General features: G+C 56.0%; 7 protein-coding genes across 7 annotated transcripts; 3 read left to right on the plus strand and 4 right to left on the minus strand.

Annotated features, from left to right (window-relative positions):
- Positions 1 to 232: 232 nt before the first annotated feature.
- BKA78DRAFT_313150 (UbiA prenyltransferase family-domain-containing protein) lies at positions 233 to 1,929 on the minus strand. Its single transcript, XM_066888346.1, has one exon. The coding sequence runs from the start codon at positions 1,655 to 1,657 to the stop codon at positions 473 to 475; it is 1,185 nt and encodes a 394-aa protein (XP_066743855.1). The 5' UTR covers positions 1,658 to 1,929; the 3' UTR covers positions 233 to 472.
- Positions 1,930 to 2,726: 797 nt separating this feature from the next.
- BKA78DRAFT_251252 (uncharacterized protein) lies at positions 2,727 to 4,622 on the plus strand (the record flags this gene model as incomplete). The annotated part of the gene is made up of 1 exon (XM_066884637.1): positions 2,727 to 4,622. One exon carries the CDS (start codon positions 2,727 to 2,729, stop codon positions 4,620 to 4,622), a length of 1,896 nt encoding a protein of 631 aa, XP_066743856.1.
- Positions 4,623 to 5,166: 544 nt separating this feature from the next.
- BKA78DRAFT_127818 (uncharacterized protein) lies at positions 5,167 to 6,646 on the minus strand. The gene is made up of 3 exons (XM_066882543.1): positions 6,175 to 6,646; positions 5,760 to 6,098; positions 5,167 to 5,703 (listed from the first exon to the last, which is right to left on the minus strand). Exons 1-3 carry the CDS (start codon positions 6,376 to 6,378, stop codon positions 5,269 to 5,271), a joined length of 978 nt encoding a protein of 325 aa, XP_066743857.1. The 5' UTR covers positions 6,379 to 6,646; the 3' UTR covers positions 5,167 to 5,268.
- Positions 6,647 to 7,448: 802 nt separating this feature from the next.
- Positions 7,449 to 8,847, plus strand: BKA78DRAFT_250698 (uncharacterized protein; the record flags this gene model as incomplete). The annotated part of the gene is made up of 6 exons (XM_066884597.1): positions 7,449 to 7,677; positions 7,725 to 8,066; positions 8,119 to 8,214; positions 8,269 to 8,423; positions 8,483 to 8,606; positions 8,678 to 8,847. The coding sequence occupies 6 exons, from the start codon at positions 7,449 to 7,451 to the stop codon at positions 8,845 to 8,847; spliced, it is 1,116 nt and encodes a 371-aa protein (XP_066743858.1).
- A 929-nt stretch (positions 8,848 to 9,776) lies between these two features.
- BKA78DRAFT_266518 (alpha-ketoglutarate dependent dioxygenase) lies at positions 9,777 to 11,294 on the minus strand. Its single transcript, XM_066885472.1, has 4 exons — positions 11,123 to 11,294; positions 10,842 to 11,075; positions 10,247 to 10,792; positions 9,777 to 10,197 (listed from the first exon to the last, which is right to left on the minus strand). Exons 1-4 carry the CDS (start codon positions 11,189 to 11,191, stop codon positions 9,850 to 9,852), a joined length of 1,197 nt encoding a protein of 398 aa, XP_066743859.1. The 5' UTR covers positions 11,192 to 11,294; the 3' UTR covers positions 9,777 to 9,849.
- Positions 11,295 to 11,342: 48 nt separating this feature from the next.
- Positions 11,343 to 12,026, plus strand: BKA78DRAFT_295171 (uncharacterized protein; the record flags this gene model as incomplete). The annotated part of the gene is made up of 1 exon (XM_066886449.1): positions 11,343 to 12,026. The coding sequence occupies one exon, from the start codon at positions 11,343 to 11,345 to the stop codon at positions 12,024 to 12,026; it is 684 nt and encodes a 227-aa protein (XP_066743860.1).
- A 56-nt stretch (positions 12,027 to 12,082) lies between these two features.
- On the minus strand, positions 12,083 to 13,573 carry BKA78DRAFT_250893 (uncharacterized protein; the record flags this gene model as incomplete). The annotated part of the gene is made up of 1 exon (XM_066884611.1): positions 12,083 to 13,573. One exon carries the CDS (start codon positions 13,571 to 13,573, stop codon positions 12,083 to 12,085), a length of 1,491 nt encoding a protein of 496 aa, XP_066743861.1.
- Between the last annotated feature and the right edge of the window lie 1,754 nt (positions 13,574 to 15,327).

Here is a 15,327-nt window from a genome sequence, read left to right on the forward strand (position 1 = left end):
AAAACCCCCGCATTGAAGCCATCAGCATCGCCATCGGCGGACGACCCAGCACTCTATCTTCCCCGCATGTCGATGCTCGGTCGTACTTTCGGGAGATAGTTGTGCCCCTGACGGTCAAATTCAACGCGCCGAAACTGCTCGACGTCGGTCACCGACCGCTGCCCCTGGTTCCCCAGCCAACCCGGGACCTTGGAGCTGGCATCCGAATGAGGAACATGGAGACGACTCCAAGCAGCCAATCACGTTCGATTTGATACTCATCACGGCGGCTGGTGCTACATGCCAATGTTGCACAGCACGACTGCAGGTCAGTCAAGATCAGTACCATTGTCGCTCTACAAACAGTCACAAGCAGAGTAAAGAGAGACAGCCGTTCAATTTTGCCCTTGTCCAAGGACCCTCGTCATGCAGACCCAATGATGAATTCAAAATGCAACGCCGTGAAATTCCATCTTCACATAGCGCAGCCCCATCAAGCCGCCAGTGCATATTCTCCGACCAAGCCCATCAGCACAAAGCCACTCACGTACCACTGTCCCATGACGAAGAACCAGCAGCAGCTCTTGGGGTCGTTGATGTCGAGCTTGAAAAGCATCGTGTAGGCCGCGAGCGACGCGCCTGTGGCGCCAATGAAGAAGAGAGTCGAGAACTCGGCCACAACGCCAGCCGTAAAGAGAAGTCCAATCATTGCCGTCGTGAAGAGGGTGAGGACGGCCTTGGCGTGGTGACGAATCCGCACAGCCAGCGACATGACGCCGGCGTTGAGGTCGTCCTTGAGGTCCTGGAACGCGTAGACCGTGTCGTACGTGACGTTCCACATGGTGGTGGACGCAAACATGGCCATGACGGCATTGGAGTTGGGTCCGCTGAACAAATCGCCCACGCCCTCGACGGAGGCGCAGGCTTGGAAAATCGCCCACCCGACCGCGATGCCCAGGCACACTTGCGGGTAGTTGGAGACGCGCTTCATGAAGGGGTAGATGAAGCCCAGCGTCGTCGTCAGGATGGCGTGGTAGGTGGCCGGCAGGGGGAGCAGGGCGTAGATCATGCCCATGCGCATGGCCGTGAGCACCGCAGTCAGGACGACGGCACCAGTCGTCGACACGGCGCCCCTTGCCAACGGGCGATTCTTGCAGCGCGCAACCTGGCGGTCCAGGTCCTGGTCGACGGTGTCGTTCCAGGCGCAGCCGAAGCTGCGCAGCAGCACGCAGTCCATGAGGTAAATGGCCAAGAGACTGCCGACCCACGACCACGGCGGCAACGGGTCCGCGATGCTCGCTGCGAAGAAGATGCCAATCGTGTAGGGGAAGTAGAAGCCGAAGAGACCAGCAGGCTTTTGGAAGCGCGTCAGCTCGACGTAGGGGCGCCACGACGCGGGCAGCGCGGAGAGGAAGCGGTCGGATTTGGAGGTTTTGGTTTTGGATGAGGGAGGGTCGATCGGCTTGACCGTCACCACGAGGGGTTTGGATTCGGTCTTGGTTTTTAGCATGGTGGGCGGTGTCGTTTGTCGAGGTCTGCAAACAAGAAGAGATGGACAAATCTGAAAAGGCCTCTGACGATGGCAGGCAGTCTTGATTCGATGCGGTGGGCGTTCGTCGACGAGGACTGCAAGAGAGACAAACGGATATGAAAAGCCTCTGACGATGGCAGTCTTCATTCGACGCAGTTGGCCTCGCTGGACTTCTTAAATTTCTGCCATGCCCGATGGTTGACTCCTCGGGTAATAATCTACCTCGATCGATTGGTGGAGGGACTGCTCGCCTCCAGCTTCGGCCGCCAGTCTAGGTACGACATACGCCATTTTCCGCCGCCGCCGCCGCCGCCGCCCTGATCGGTGACTTTTGTTGGGCTGGCGGGCCAAGGGATGGTTCCACCATACCGTACCGTGGAGAGTGTCGAGCCAAGAGCGAGGCGAGGCGAGGACGGGAGCGTTGGGTCGAACAGATGTGACGTTTGGGCGCTTTCACGGCTCGTGGGAGAGGAGAGATGGGCGAGTCGAGGCGAGTCGCGCGAACTGTTTGAGTAGCTGAGATCAGCTCGTCGTTCCTCTCTCCACTAATCTCCCCCACAGTGGTCTCAGTTGACAGTTCACGTCCCAGGTCAATCTTGTTGGTCAGTGGTGCCATGTGGGTGCTGGTTGCTTGAATTCCGCTCGGCTTGGTATGTCAGCATCCTCTGCATCTGCTGTCTGTTAGGGAGGCCTTCCTTTGATCATCACTTTCACATATCAACGGCCTCGATCGTGGCGCAGCGCTGGCGAGTCTTGCGGTGGTTGCTAACAAGACGGAACTAGGAAAAGATGAGGGAAGAGGGTGTGGCCAACAGGTCATATTCTACTGTAAAGGGGAGCAGCACCGAGTGGTTGGGCGAGAAGAGTGAGGTGATGCGCCTTCAACTACGACTTGACCGCGAGAGCTTCGAGCCACGACAACGCCCAACTTTGATTTTGAGCCTCTGCTCTGCAGTTACGGCATTCGGATTCGGATGAGGAGGCACCCGTTCTGCCTGCTTGGGTGCGAGGGAGCAGTGGTGCAGTGGTGGTGGAGTGGAGCCGGCGAACGGTCCGATCATGATGTGGTCTCACCTTTGCCGGCAACCGACGTCGTGAGACCCCAATAAAGGCGAATCGCTATCTTCAGCACACTGCATAACCAACATCCTTTCACACCGGCTTCGTTGTTTCAACACCTTTCTCACCGGCTGCGCTGTTTCAAACTCCAGCGAAAATGGGCCCCGACGTCGCATCCGCACTGCACGAAAAGTACGCTGAAGAGCGCGACAAGCGCCTCCGGCCCGAGGGCTTCGACCAGTATGTCGACCTCCGCCAAGACGCCCCCGGCCTTGCTGCAGATCCTTGGATTGACTACGACGCGCTCGCATCGCAAGAGCCGGCGCTGAAGAATGGAGATGATGTCAAGTTTTTGATCACTGGCGCTGGCCACATCAGTCTTCTTTTCGCTGGGCGCCTGGTGGAAGCTGGGTTTGACCCAAAAGACATTTGCCTCGTCGACACGGCCGGCGGCTGGGGCGGGACTTGGTACTGGAATCGCTTTCCTGGGCTGACGTGCGATGTCGAGGGCTACATTTACCTGCCGTTTCTCGAGGAGACGGGGTACATGCCCAAGCAAAAGTACTCGTCGGGAGAGGAGATTCGCGAGCACTGCGAGCGCGTCGCCAATCACTTTAACCTGCGCGGCCTTTTTTCGACAACGGTCCTCAGCCAAGTGTGGGACGAGTCGACGCGGAGATGGGTCGTCAAGATGCAGCAAAATAGAGGACCTGACCGCGCCAAGCTCGACCTCGAGGTGACGGCGCAGTTCATCTACACGGGAAGCGGCCTCTTCACTTGCCCCAAAGCCCCCAGAGTTCCCGGATTTGAGAACTTTAGACGCAATCGCCATGTCTTCCATCCGTCGCGCTGGGACTACAACTACACCGGTGGCGCTCCTGGAGATCCGACACTGGTCAAGTTGAAGGACAAGGTGGTCGGCATCGTCGGGACAGGCGCAACATCGATTCAAATCGTGCCCGAAGTCGCCAAGTGGGCCAAGCATCTCTACGTCTTCCAGCGCACGCCATCCTACTGCAGTCCGCGGCCGCAAGCCCCCACAGACCCCGAGACGTGGTCGAGCGAGGTAGCGAGCAAAAAGGGCTGGCAGAAAGCGCGGCGACACAACTTCGACAAGTACACGTCCAACGACCCCGAAGAAACGGACCTCATCAACGACGGCTGGACGCAGCACCGCTCCTTTGCGGGCCTCGTCGGCGGCCCCAAGGTCATCACGCCCGCAAATTACGAAGAGTACGCCAAGGAGCTGTTCAACCTCGACATTGAGCGCGCAGAGCGGGTGCGCGCGCTCGTGGACCACCAGGTACAGGACGCGGCCACGGCCGCGAAGCTCAAGGCGTGGTACCCAGGCTGGTGCAAGCGGCCAACCTTCCACAGCTCGTACCTACCCACCTTCAACCGGGCCAACGTCACGCTGGTCGACACGCAAGGCAAAGGGCTCGAGCGCTTCACCGAGAGAGGTGTCGTGGTCGAGGGCGTCGAGCACGAGCTGGACGTGATGATTCTGTCGACGGGCTACGGGCTGGCGACGGGCAACGAGGCAGCGCCGGGCTTCCGCAACGGCATCAGCATCATCGGGCGCGGCGGGCGGCGCATCGAGGACAAATGGGGCGCCGACGACTTTGGCACCTTCCACGGCGTGCTGACGCACGGCTTCCCCAACATGATCATCCCGGGGCTGTCGGGCGCGGTGGGCTCGGCCAACCTGACGTCGACGTACGACATGATTGCGCAGCACGCCGCCAACATGCTCAAGACGGCGACGGAGCGCGCCGCCAGCGACCCGGGCAGTCTCGTCGTCGAAGCGTCAAAGGCGGCCGAGGACGCGTACACGGCCGAGGTGCAGAAGCGCGCGATTCGCCTGGCGATTTTTGGGCAGTGCACGCCCGGCTACTTTAATCATGAGGGTGCGGCCGCGAAGAAGAGTATGGAGGAGAAGATGCTGGATGCGAAGCGCGCGTTGTGGGGGGATGGCATCTTTAGCTGGCAGAAGATGGTGGAGGAGTATGATGCCAGGGGCGACTTGGAGGGGGTGGAGGTGTCGTGGAGTTGAGGCGCGGGTGCGTGGGGAGTGTGTTTGGTTGATGTGGTGTGTTTGTCGTAATTGAACCTTTGTTTTCTTGGTCCGTCGAGTATTCTTTATCTTTTGAGCGAGTACTTTCCCGAAGACTTTGGAGTTTGCCTGACCTGCAATCCTGCATTGCGTAGAGGCGGCCGACAGCAAGCGGTGGAAAGCGAGCGGTGGGCAGTGGCAGCTGCTGGTAACTCCGGTCGCCTTGCTGGTTCTCCTTTTGTCATTCGTGTTGTTTCTTCGATTGTATTCCGGCTTGTTTGTTTGTTTTTCGTGTGTTCGGTGGACGTCTGTTGCTTTTTCAATAATAATTCGTCGGCTTCAAGTGCTTCTCTTTGATTGACCGGAGAAAAATTGTCCAAGTCCAACCTGCTTGGATACTTTTTCAACCTGGCAAGTTCTTTCGACATTCAATTTTTCTGGAAGGAACCATGTCTGGATCTGTGAACAGTCATCCGAGACTCTCGACTGCCTGGTCCCTGGACACGCTTTGCAAGGAATTTGGAGCTGCTTCGGCCAGCTTCGTCACAGCATTTTGCATCAGCGCGTCAACCCACTAGTGTAAATCTGTCATTTCGCTGTCATCAAGAAACATCCACCATCGAGGCAAATCATCAGCCATGCGCTATTAACCCAGATGCTCCTTCACAGCCTCCAAACTCCCCCTGAAATCCGCCACCTCGGCCATCGAGATCCCCAGCTCCTCCATGGTAACGAACTCGCCCTTGACCTTGACATGCTCATACCAATCGTCAAGCGCCTCGCCAAACTTGAGCTGCAGCGCGGCCTCGCGCCCCGCGATGCCGAGAAGTCCGGCAAAATCCTCGACTTGGATCTCCATGAAGACGCCCGCCTTGCCCGTCACTTCGGACCACGTCTTGAGCATGCCTCCCAGCGTGCAAACCTCGGTGCATACGGCGGCGTACTTTCCGTGCGTTTTGGACGGGTTTGCGAGAATCTGCCGCACAAAGACGCCCGGAGATACGGCCATGTTGCCTGACGTCGGCACCTTGGCCTCCTTTTTGGACGGCACCAGCCAGACGTAGCGGCCCGGGGCAAAAGGCTGTTTCTTCGTCAGCTACGCATCTCCTGGATTGATGCATACGGTCGACCACTTACCACCGGAATGGGCTTGAGCATGTGGAAATAGGCAAAGTTGGAAGGGTAGAAGCCAAAGAACAGCGACGTCGTCTTGGCCGCCAGCGCCGGCAGTTCCTCGCGGATGCGACGGTCAACCACGGCCTTATAGTCAAAGTGCGGCACGGGGCATTTGCCGCCTGTGAGCTCTTTGGCTGCGGGCAGCGTCGACCAGATGTAGTGCTCCAGGGTGGGAATCTCGGCCGCGGCGCGCGCGAGCGTCATGCCTTGCCGCTCTTCGATGAGGCCGCATTCGTCCTGGCTTTTGCCGCGCCGGAGGTACTCCCACCAGTTTGTCAGCGCAAAGATGGCGTGCGCGCCCTGTGACGAGTGAGCTGGTGTTGGGGAGAGACGGAGGTTTTTCGCAATTCGCGGGAAGTGTAAGTGTGATTCGCACCTCAAATGCTTTCTTGACTGACGCCTCGTCATCGTAGTCTGCGACAACAATCTCTGCACCCTTGGCCGCAATCGCTTTGGCAGAATCGCTCTCTGGATTTCTCGTGACTGCGCGGACCTTCCAGTTCCCCGTCTCCAGCATGACGCGCACGACTGCAGAGCCCTGCGTGCCGGTTGCACCGGTGACGACAATGGTCTTGGACATGATTGCAGTGGGAATTGGGGTTTAAGCTGGAAAATTCGACGTTGTACTGGGTATTTTTGCTTGTCGCAAGAATGACTAGGCTCGACGATGAGAGTCGAGCAACGACGCGTCGTTCTTCTAGTCACTGTTGACTCGGACCCTCCGCGGACCGCGCGTATACCAAGACCAAGACCTGCCCAAGACTACCGGCACTCTCTCGATTACATGAGACCAAAACAACACGCAGCTGCGTTTCGGAGCATTGATTTGGTGCATGTGCTTTGCTCAGTCTGTCCAATCAAGGCTCCTCGCTTCCCGCGCCGCGACAACTTTACCGCAAAAGGCAGTTTTCGGGGGTTTTCGGACCTTTTTGCGGCATTGATCTCCACCACCGCCAACCAATCACTTGATTCCAGACTACCTTCAGCTCACTCAGCCTGTTTCCTCTTTCCGCATCGAGAGAGGCCCAGAGACGGCAATGAAATGTATTCTCAAAAGGGGCATGAAGCTCATGATCCGATACCCCGTGTCCGAAACTATCAAAGCTCCGTGTGCCCGGTCCCTGCGGCCCAAGGAGCATCCTCACGACAAGACGTCCGTCGATGACCGAGGAGGCGCCACCCCCGTCGGCTCCGTCTGCGCCTCACGCGGAGTCGTCTCGGTTACCGGTGATTTATTCCCCGCATGCATGGCCTGCCGATGGGTGGCGGACCGGTCCGAAAAGCTTGGATTCACCTCAGACCCTGATATTCTCGGACCTGATGGACCCGTGTCGCCGCTCGTGGGCTCCAGACTGCCTCGCGATGGTGGAGACGTGGCCTGCCGGACGGATGGAGTCGGCAGTTGCAGGCTGCTGTCCTGGCAGTTGGTGAAATCTTCCAGAACATTGGCGCCGCCGTGGGGTGATGATCACGCTGCGTCGGGGCATTTGGTCGTGGTCTTTGGCATTTATCTCGCTCTTGCTGCCGCGGAGCTATCGATTGGGCGACTTTTGAAAGCTTTTCTTTCTTCAATCTCGTATCACGTCTTGCTTTGCTTCGAACTGAACATTCAACATGCGTCCAGCATTTCGTTCTGTTTGCGCGAGGCGGATGCCCGTCCGCCCCGCGGCCACTCCGTTGAGCTTCTTCAAAGGTTACGCCCAAGTGGCGGAGCGCGGCGCACCAATCAAGCAGCCGATGAAGCTATCTGGTGCGCTGAAGAACGAGAAGCAATTTGACGTCACTCCCACTGCAGGAACCGAGTTCACAGAAGCCAGTCTGACCAAATGGTTCAATGCGCCAAACTCGGACGAGCTGCTGAGGGACTTGGCCATCACCAGTAAGTTTATAGCATATGTTGGGATGCAGAGATCTAACTTCTTTCAGTCGCTCGCCGCGGCGTCGTCTTCTTCCGCAACCAAACCGACATGGACACGGACGTCCAGAAGAAACTCATCCAACGCATGGGCGAGCTCACCGGCAAGCCTTCCACCTCCACCCTTCACATCCACCCCATTCTCAACCCGCAACGCGAGCTCGGCGGCAACGACCTGGAGATCAGCACAATCAGCTCGCGGCAAAGGAAGAGCTATTTCGGCAAGCACGACGGCAAGGTCATTGGCGGCAAGCGCCAGCAGATTGAGGCGTGGCACAGCGACATTCAGTCGGAGCCGGTGCCCTCGGACTACACGTGCCTGCGCTTGACGGAGCTGCCCACCTGCGGAGGAGGTAAGGCTGATGCTTGACACGCATTTGCTTGCGCGAAGCTGACGCCATCTAGACACCCTTTGGGCCTCTGGCTACGAAGTGTACGACCGCCTCAGCCCCGCCATGCAGAAGTTCTTGGAAGGCTTCACCGCAAACTACGACGCTCCTTGTAAGTCGCCGCCACAGCGCCCAACTCTACGAGACAGACACTGACCGGAGACAGTCTTCACCGACATGGCCAAGAAGGCCGGGCTCAAGCTGTACGACAAGCCTCGCGGCTCGCCCGAAAACGTCGGCGCCATCCTCAGCGCGGAGCACCCCGTCGTTCGCACAAACCCCGTGACGGGATGGAAGAGCATCTTTGCACTCGGTGCCTACGTATGCTTGCTTTCTCGCTAGAATCTTTTGTTGGATGCAACAGCTGACTCCCCCTGCAGCCCAAATCCATCAACGGCCTCACGCAAGAAGAGAGCGAGACGCTGCTCAACTTCCTCATGGAATTCGTTTACCGCAACCACGATCTGCAAGTGCGGTTCCGATGGCAGAACTCAGGCGACATGGGTAAGTTTCCCCCATCCTCTCGTTCCAATTCGTTCCAGCAAAACATTTACTGACTCCAACGTCTTGCGCAGCCATCTGGGACAACCGCAGCATGATGCACAACGCGACGCTGGACTACGACGACTACGGCGAGCGCTTCGGCTACCGCGTCTGCGGCATTGGCGAGAAGCCGTACTTTGACCCCAACAGCATGTCGAGGCGGGAGGCGCTGGAGTTGGAGGCCAAGGAGGCGCAGGCGTAGTTTTTTCGTTGTGTCGACGTGTTGGGGTGGGCTTGTACGATATGAGAGAGACTTTTCTGATGTTTTGCGGTTGTCTTGATCAAAAATTTGATTTTTCTGATGCAAACCGTCCTTTGTGCTTTGTAGACCGACAAGAAAACCATAATGCTGCTCTCCGCTTTTTGATGTACATTGTTCCTTTGCTTGCATTCATAAGTACAGTGCTCCTTCAAAGTCGTGCATGAGGAGGACTACCTCAATAGTTTGCGTCATCACAGCAAGTCCGCCATGAATGTTGTGTTACATGAACTTTTGTTTCCCCATCACCAAGGGAAGCAGACTCGCAGTATCGACACAAAGAGTTGCTGCAGCGCAATTTTCTCACGGTAAAACCCACATGTGTTTCAAGGTACGAAACAGGGTTGTAAGCAATGCAATATATTGCTTGGGTTGCGGCAATATTGCGCGCAACGCAACGCAACGCAACACAATCAGGCCTTGTCAATTTAGGCAATCAATCAATATAGAGGTGATGTTGCGTTGCCTTTGTTGCTCTAATTACTTAGTTGCTTAGAATTACTAAATTAGGTAACTATAGTAAGTATTTAGGCGCGAATCAGCTCAATTTCTACACCTTTTACTACTTACATAATTGGAGTAGACTTGATCATCTATAGACTGAGTTTAAACTAGGCTGTATGTAATTATTAACTATCCCCTTATGTTACCTACAAGGTAGCACCTACCTAAAAGGGTAATTTTCCAAGGTCTAAGCAACTAAGCAACGAAGGCAATTCAACACAATTAGTACCCTTATTGAGCAATCTCAAGCAACGCAATCACTAGTAGCAGTTGCTCAGAGCAACGCAACGCAATTCATGATGATATTGCATTGCGTTGCGTTGCTTTCAACCCTGGTACGAAAACAGCTCGACATCATATGCAGTTGCAGGAATCCATAATCTCAGAATCAAGAAACATTTCATATTCAACTACTTGCACCAACGTCTCTCACCAATCTAATCAAGCCTCCGGAATAGGCACCGGCCCCACCGGCTTCACCGCGCCCGGCAGCCAGACCTGGTGCGCCGTCCTGCTGCCCCACGACAGCGGGTAGTCGATCTTGGAGTGGTTCAAGCCCCAGTTCTGGAAGAGCATGATGTCGCCCTCCTCGGGCGGGCCGACCCAAATGTACTCGGGCTTGAGTATGCGCTCTTGGATGTCGGACAGGAAGCGGCGGACCTCGGCGACGTCGTCGATGACTTTGGGCGCCTCGGACGGGCTGGAGCGCAGGAAGAGGCGGCGCGCGCAGTTGTGCTGGACTTGGAACGACTTTTCGCCCGTCACAGGGTTGACCCATACCATGGGGTGCTGTGGGGTTGTGAGCAGACTTCGGGACGAGCGCGTTTCCAGTACGTACCGTCTTCTGCCACTCGGGCTTGACATTGGCAATCTTCTCCATCTCCTCCATGGGCGTCTCCTTGCCCTCGGATGCGACACCGATGCCGTTGGGGTTACCACGGCACGCCTTGACATACTCGTATGGATACCACATGTACTCGACCCAGCTGTGGTCGGCCATCTTCTTCTCGTCGTCGCTCAGCATGTTGTACAGCTGGGCCGTGTCCAGGAACGCCGTGCGGCCGGGCTTGACCTTCATGCTGAGGCCGGAGCCGTCGGCCCACTCGACCTCCTGCTCGCGCTCCTCGTTGGGTAGCTTCAGCGAGCGGAACGACGTAAAGGTCGGCGGCTCGTACTGGTAGAAGGTGCCGTCGAGGTGCCACCAGTGCCAGCGCGTCTTGCCATTCTCAAAGTCTTCTTCGCTGAGCGGCTTTGCGTAGTAGTATAGGAAGTCGGCCTTGCCCATGTCAAAGTTCTTCTTGCCGTAGTGGTCGTCGCCCTGGTAGCCCTTGCCGATGGTGAGCACCTCGCCGTCGTCCAACACCGAGATGTAGCTCAGAATGCCCTGTACGGATTGTTAGAATCGAGCACACGAGAAGAGGTGACGCACGCACAAAGAGGTTGTTTCCAGTCGTCTCGGGCGGGTAGAAGGAGTACGCGGTTTCCTGGCGGGAAATGGCCGGCGCCGCGGGATCGAGGCGCTTCATGAGCTCCCACTGCTTCCTCGGCTCCAGTGCCCTCTGGTTCTTGACAACGACCATCTTGTTCTTCCATATTTCGTCGCGCAGCTGAGCGATCGTGTTGTCGTCAACGTTGTTCAGGTCGAGATCAGTGATGACAGCGCCAAACTTTGCCAAAGTCAGCATGGCCAGTACAGCTACCAGGAGCGACCTACGTTGGATTTTTTGCCCGGCCCATGGTTCAAGGGCTCAATCTTGAAAGCTGAAGGTGCAATTGAACCCATTGCTCTCGTTAAAATGTCAAGGTATTGATTGAGTGTGCAAGGTGTTTGGAAATGCAGGACAATTCTGGGAGCTCTCGAGCGTGCGACGAGCAAAGGGTCCGTTGATCAACAAAGAGCTCGCGGAGCTTGAGCTGTAACTCTGGGGAAAGCTATGCCGCAGGAGCCACCGCTGGAGGCCATGGCGGTAAGCGAAGATCACCTTCGGCGAGATATCAAGCTGGTGAAGAGAGCCGAGCCCCGTCTCCGCGTGTCGACTGGTGGAGCGGCTGTCGAGTACCGAAAGCCACAGTTCGGGCTGGGAAACGATGGTCTGCAGGCATCTTTTGGCCGAATGGCGCGAATCCAGGTGTTGATCGTCTCCGGCGACATGACCGTCTCGAAGGAAGGCTGCGGAGCTGCTTTGCAAAGGGTTTCTTGGGTCGCAGGCGCGACAGATTGCAAAAGATACCTGCGCATGCTTGTGATTCGGATGCGTAGCTGCCGTGTGCCGTTGCTCAAACTTACCGAGTTGGTTGAAGCATCGGGGGATTTTCCCGAGTCATTGATCGCCGCTACGGCGGGGCAATCATCTCGCATCCATCGCATTCGTACCCGTAGCCTGAGGAAGCTTCTGAACGTTGTTTGTAAAGATCCTGCGTTGGTTGACGGTGTGAGCAAGAAGCAGATGGAGATTTGGTCTTCCGCATCGAGTTTTGGCGCACAGAATGCTCTCGTGTTCGACGCGAAACAACGCCTGGCCGGAAGAGCCCGATGTCAACAGTCGGACACTCACGACAAAAGATTGCGACAAAGTCGAAGGAATTGGAGTATACAAAAAGTAGTGTACAAAGTTTGAACAGCCCTTAGGGATGCAGGTCGTCGAAATTGAATTATTCGCTTTCACCGCTCCACTCACACCGGGATGCTCTGGTCGTGCGACGTGAAAACACCCATTGGATCAATGCTCCTTTTGATGTCTTGCAGTCGATCGAAGTTGCCATCGTACAACCGCTCTTTCCATTCCGGGGGCGTGAGTTGAGTGTCTGGGTAATTGACGTATCCTCGCAGAGGATATCCTGCGTCCCTAAGCGCTTTCTCGAACGGAAGCATTTGATTCTTCAGATAGTCGACGCCGTCGGCAGGCCAGTCTTTGACGGCATCAGCTTGCCATCGAATCAGCCACAGGTTGTTGCCGTGAATAAAGGCGGACTCTGTGTCTTTGATGTTCCGTGTGGTGCCGCCCCACAGGTCGAGATATCCGGACTTCTTCATGTCCTCGCGCTTGAATGCGTACGTGGTGTACTTGTACAAAGTGGTCGCGAGGTCATGAGTGAAGGGTTTGTCCGCCGTCAATGTAAGCGATTGAACGTAAAACGCTCGTCCAGGAGAGTCGCCTCCATTGGGTTGGTCGAGACCCGGCGCAACATAGGAGTCCAGTTGGAAGAAATCGTACTCGTCCTTGGTCAGCTTCGTTCCCGAAGGCATCTTTAGCATGAGTGGCTGCATGATTTGATCGAACTTGGCCGGGTCGCCATAGTAATAACCAACTCCCGAGAAGGGAGGAGAGGTCAGCTTCCAGCGAATGGCCCATTCGTCGGGTGCCTGCGTCAACGCGTAATCTTGGAGGGTCAGAAGGGCTTTGGTCCCAACCTCGAGGTCGACGTCGCCAACATCCAGAGTAAAATTGACCGCGCGCTGAAATGTTGGCTTCCACGTCCGGATGGTCATGGTCAGGATGACTCCTAGCGACGGGCCGCCGCCTTTGGTTCCCCACACAACATCCGAGTTGGTACTCGTTGTCGCTTTGATGACTGTTCCGTTGTACGCCATGTATTCAACCTCTTCAATCGTGTCCAGGGTTGTCCCAAGAAACCTGGTGGTCGAACCGAATCCGCCGCCGCAGGCCGACCCCGTGAGACCAACATGGCCGGCCCGTACATGAGGGAAGTGGCGTCCATGGTTGTCCCAAAGCCATTTTGCTGCAGGGCCGACACGAATACCACCCTCAAACGTGAAAAGGCCTTTCTCTCCCTCCTTGAACGAAACGATCCGGTTGAAAGCTCCCAAGTTGATGGCCAGAGTTCCCGGCTTGCCAAAAGCAAAAGCAGCGAATGAGTGGTCTCCACCAATGCAAGAAACTTTGGCGTGGTTGTCGACCGCACAGCGAAGCGCGGCAGCGATTTGATCTCGAGTAGTGGGGAATGCGATCACTGCCGGATCTGGCTTGAGACGGAGTTGGAATGGAGTTGTTTCTTGCGCCCAGCTCTTGTCGGTGTCGACGATGTTGCGAACCCCCGCTTTTGTCAAGCAGGATGAGAGCGCAGTCTCGGTTGGCGTGACGCACTGAGCCTGCGCTGTCAGCAGTGCTACGCAAAGCAGATGACAAAGAAAGAATTGTTTCATGTTGAAGTTCGACATGAATGCTTACAGAGAAGAAGGAGCAGGCTGCCGATTTTCTAAGGCATCGTTTTCAAAAGTCCCATTCTCCTTTCCGGGTTCCTGGGCATACTGATTTGGTGGATTAATCTTGAAGGGGCAGGTCTAGATGATTTAGCGTTGAAATTTAGCTTGTATGCAAAGCTTGACCCCAGCATTCCGCCTTCAGCCGTTGGCCTGCTGTCGCAGCGGAAGCTTGAACGCTTTGAATTGGCGCCATTCCCCTAGGCCAGAAAAGCAAATGGAGCCAGTTGGCAGTGTTTCTTGAGTCGTCTTGGAGTGTTTCTTAGCGCTTCAACCTTGGATGACTCTCAAACAGGAAGCTGCAAATCATTTCACCCACCGGAAGCCAGTATAACCACTCTTGGCTTGCGCGGCTCATGACGTTATGCGGCGTTGTCTGTCCCCGCTCTTCCGTTGCAAGCTAGCAGCATCCTTGTCTGTTCCGCGGAGGTGATTCAGTGAGAAACGTTCGGTACTTCGCACCTGCGGATACCGCAGGCCATCGAAGGGGTTTGTATTGTACATCTGCAATTACATTGCCATACTCGCACTCGATCTTGCGCTTGCGCGAAATCTTCAAATGAAGGTTTGATCGTTCCAAGGGTGCTTTTTCAGCTCTTGCGAGACCTAGCAGTATGGATGGAGACGAGGACGTGGCTTGTCTGAGGAAAATGCTTCTCGTGTCCCAGACATCTGAACAATCCCACTGCGAGTTGGGATAGAAACAGAGAGACCTGTGGCTTGCTCCTTTCAATCACACCTGGCCCTGTTGCTGCGCCGCGGCCATCTTCCCTGAAGCTTCAATCAGGTACCGCGGCGGTGGTCAATCAACGTCCTGGCGCCCGTTGATGTTGCTGGGATGAATCGAGTAGTAATCAGTGCGACACTCCTTCTTTTGATTACTGCACGAGCGCTAGTCGCGACAGATGTTTGCGGTGTAGCGGGAACTGGATAAAGTGAGCTTGGTCTCCAGTCGACTGCTTCCTATGCTGCGCCAGCATTGGTCCTTTCATGCACCGAAGCCCAGTACGTAGATTCAGCTCTGTTGCAACTGTAACCAGCAGTCAGCACAGTGAAGCTTTGCCCCTTGGTGAGCTTGTAGAAGCTCATGCTGCGAGTCAGCGAATATCGTTGGAATTTGCTCGCGCTTTCGTAGAGTGGCGCGTTCGGCACTTGGTCGTGCGTGATCTCAAGGCATATTTGCAAATTGGAGACTTGACTTCCTGTCCGTGAAGAAAACACTGTGTGACGGTACAAAAATGGCGCCTCGAGGCTCTCCAGCCACCGACTTGTCGCCGTATCAGCCGTCGAAGTTCCATCACTGCTGAACCGAAACGGCAGTGAGAGAATGCACGAAGAATGCAGTCGTTCGACAAGCAGAAATATGAGACAAGATGGCCCCAAAGCCAGCAGGTTGCTGGTAACAGTGTTCGGTTGAGGCGTTTTTTGGCGCGTTGGCGATAGAGTGCTGTGGCGGTGCGGAGAAGCTTGGTGTTTCGGATTCGGGTGCGGAGCGACTCGGTCCGGGACCTCGGGGGCTCGGCCGCTCGGTACCGGTGGTCGACGGGACGGACAAGACCCACCAAGTTTTCTATCCCAACGAGCATCTCTTTCACGGCTTGGGTACAAGGAATCCGTACCTACTCGCCTGCTTCCAGGTGTGCAATTCTCAATATCTCCGTGTCGCCGCCGCCGCCGACAGTCTTGCTGTTGCAACC

This window comes from Phyllosticta capitalensis, assembly GCF_038381095.1.
Source record: "Phyllosticta capitalensis strain CBS 128856 chromosome Unknown BKA78scaffold_5, whole genome shotgun sequence".
NCBI classification, from domain to species: domain Eukaryota; kingdom Fungi; phylum Ascomycota; class Dothideomycetes; order Botryosphaeriales; family Phyllostictaceae; genus Phyllosticta; species Phyllosticta capitalensis.

Excerpts from the sequence above, each read along its gene's own strand:
- BKA78DRAFT_266518 (XM_066885472.1), bottom strand. The coding sequence starts at position 11,191 with ATGGGTTCAATTGCACCTTCAGCTTTCAAGATTGAGCCCTTGAACCAT. Across the intron at positions 11,076-11,122 it reads GGCCGGGCAAAAAATCCAAC|TTTGGCGCTGTCATCACTGA; the intron begins GTAGGTCGCTCC and ends ACTTTGGCAAAG. Across the intron at positions 10,198-10,246 it reads AGCCCGAGTGGCAGAAGACG|CACCCCATGGTATGGGTCAA; the intron begins GTACGTACTGGA and ends ACAACCCCACAG.
- BKA78DRAFT_127818 (XM_066882543.1), bottom strand. The coding sequence starts at position 6,378 with ATGTCCAAGACCATTGTCGTCACCGGTGCAACCGGCACGCAGGGCTCT. Across the intron at positions 6,099-6,174 it reads CAGTCAAGAAAGCATTTGAG|GGCGCGCACGCCATCTTTGC; the intron begins GTGCGAATCACA and ends CACTCGTCACAG. Across the intron at positions 5,704-5,759 it reads TGCTCAAGCCCATTCCGGTG|CCTTTTGCCCCGGGCCGCTA; the intron begins GTAAGTGGTCGA and ends ACGAAGAAACAG.
- BKA78DRAFT_313150 (XM_066888346.1), bottom strand. The coding sequence starts at position 1,657 with ATGAAGACTGCCATCGTCAGAGGCTTTTCATATCCGTTTGTCTCTCTT.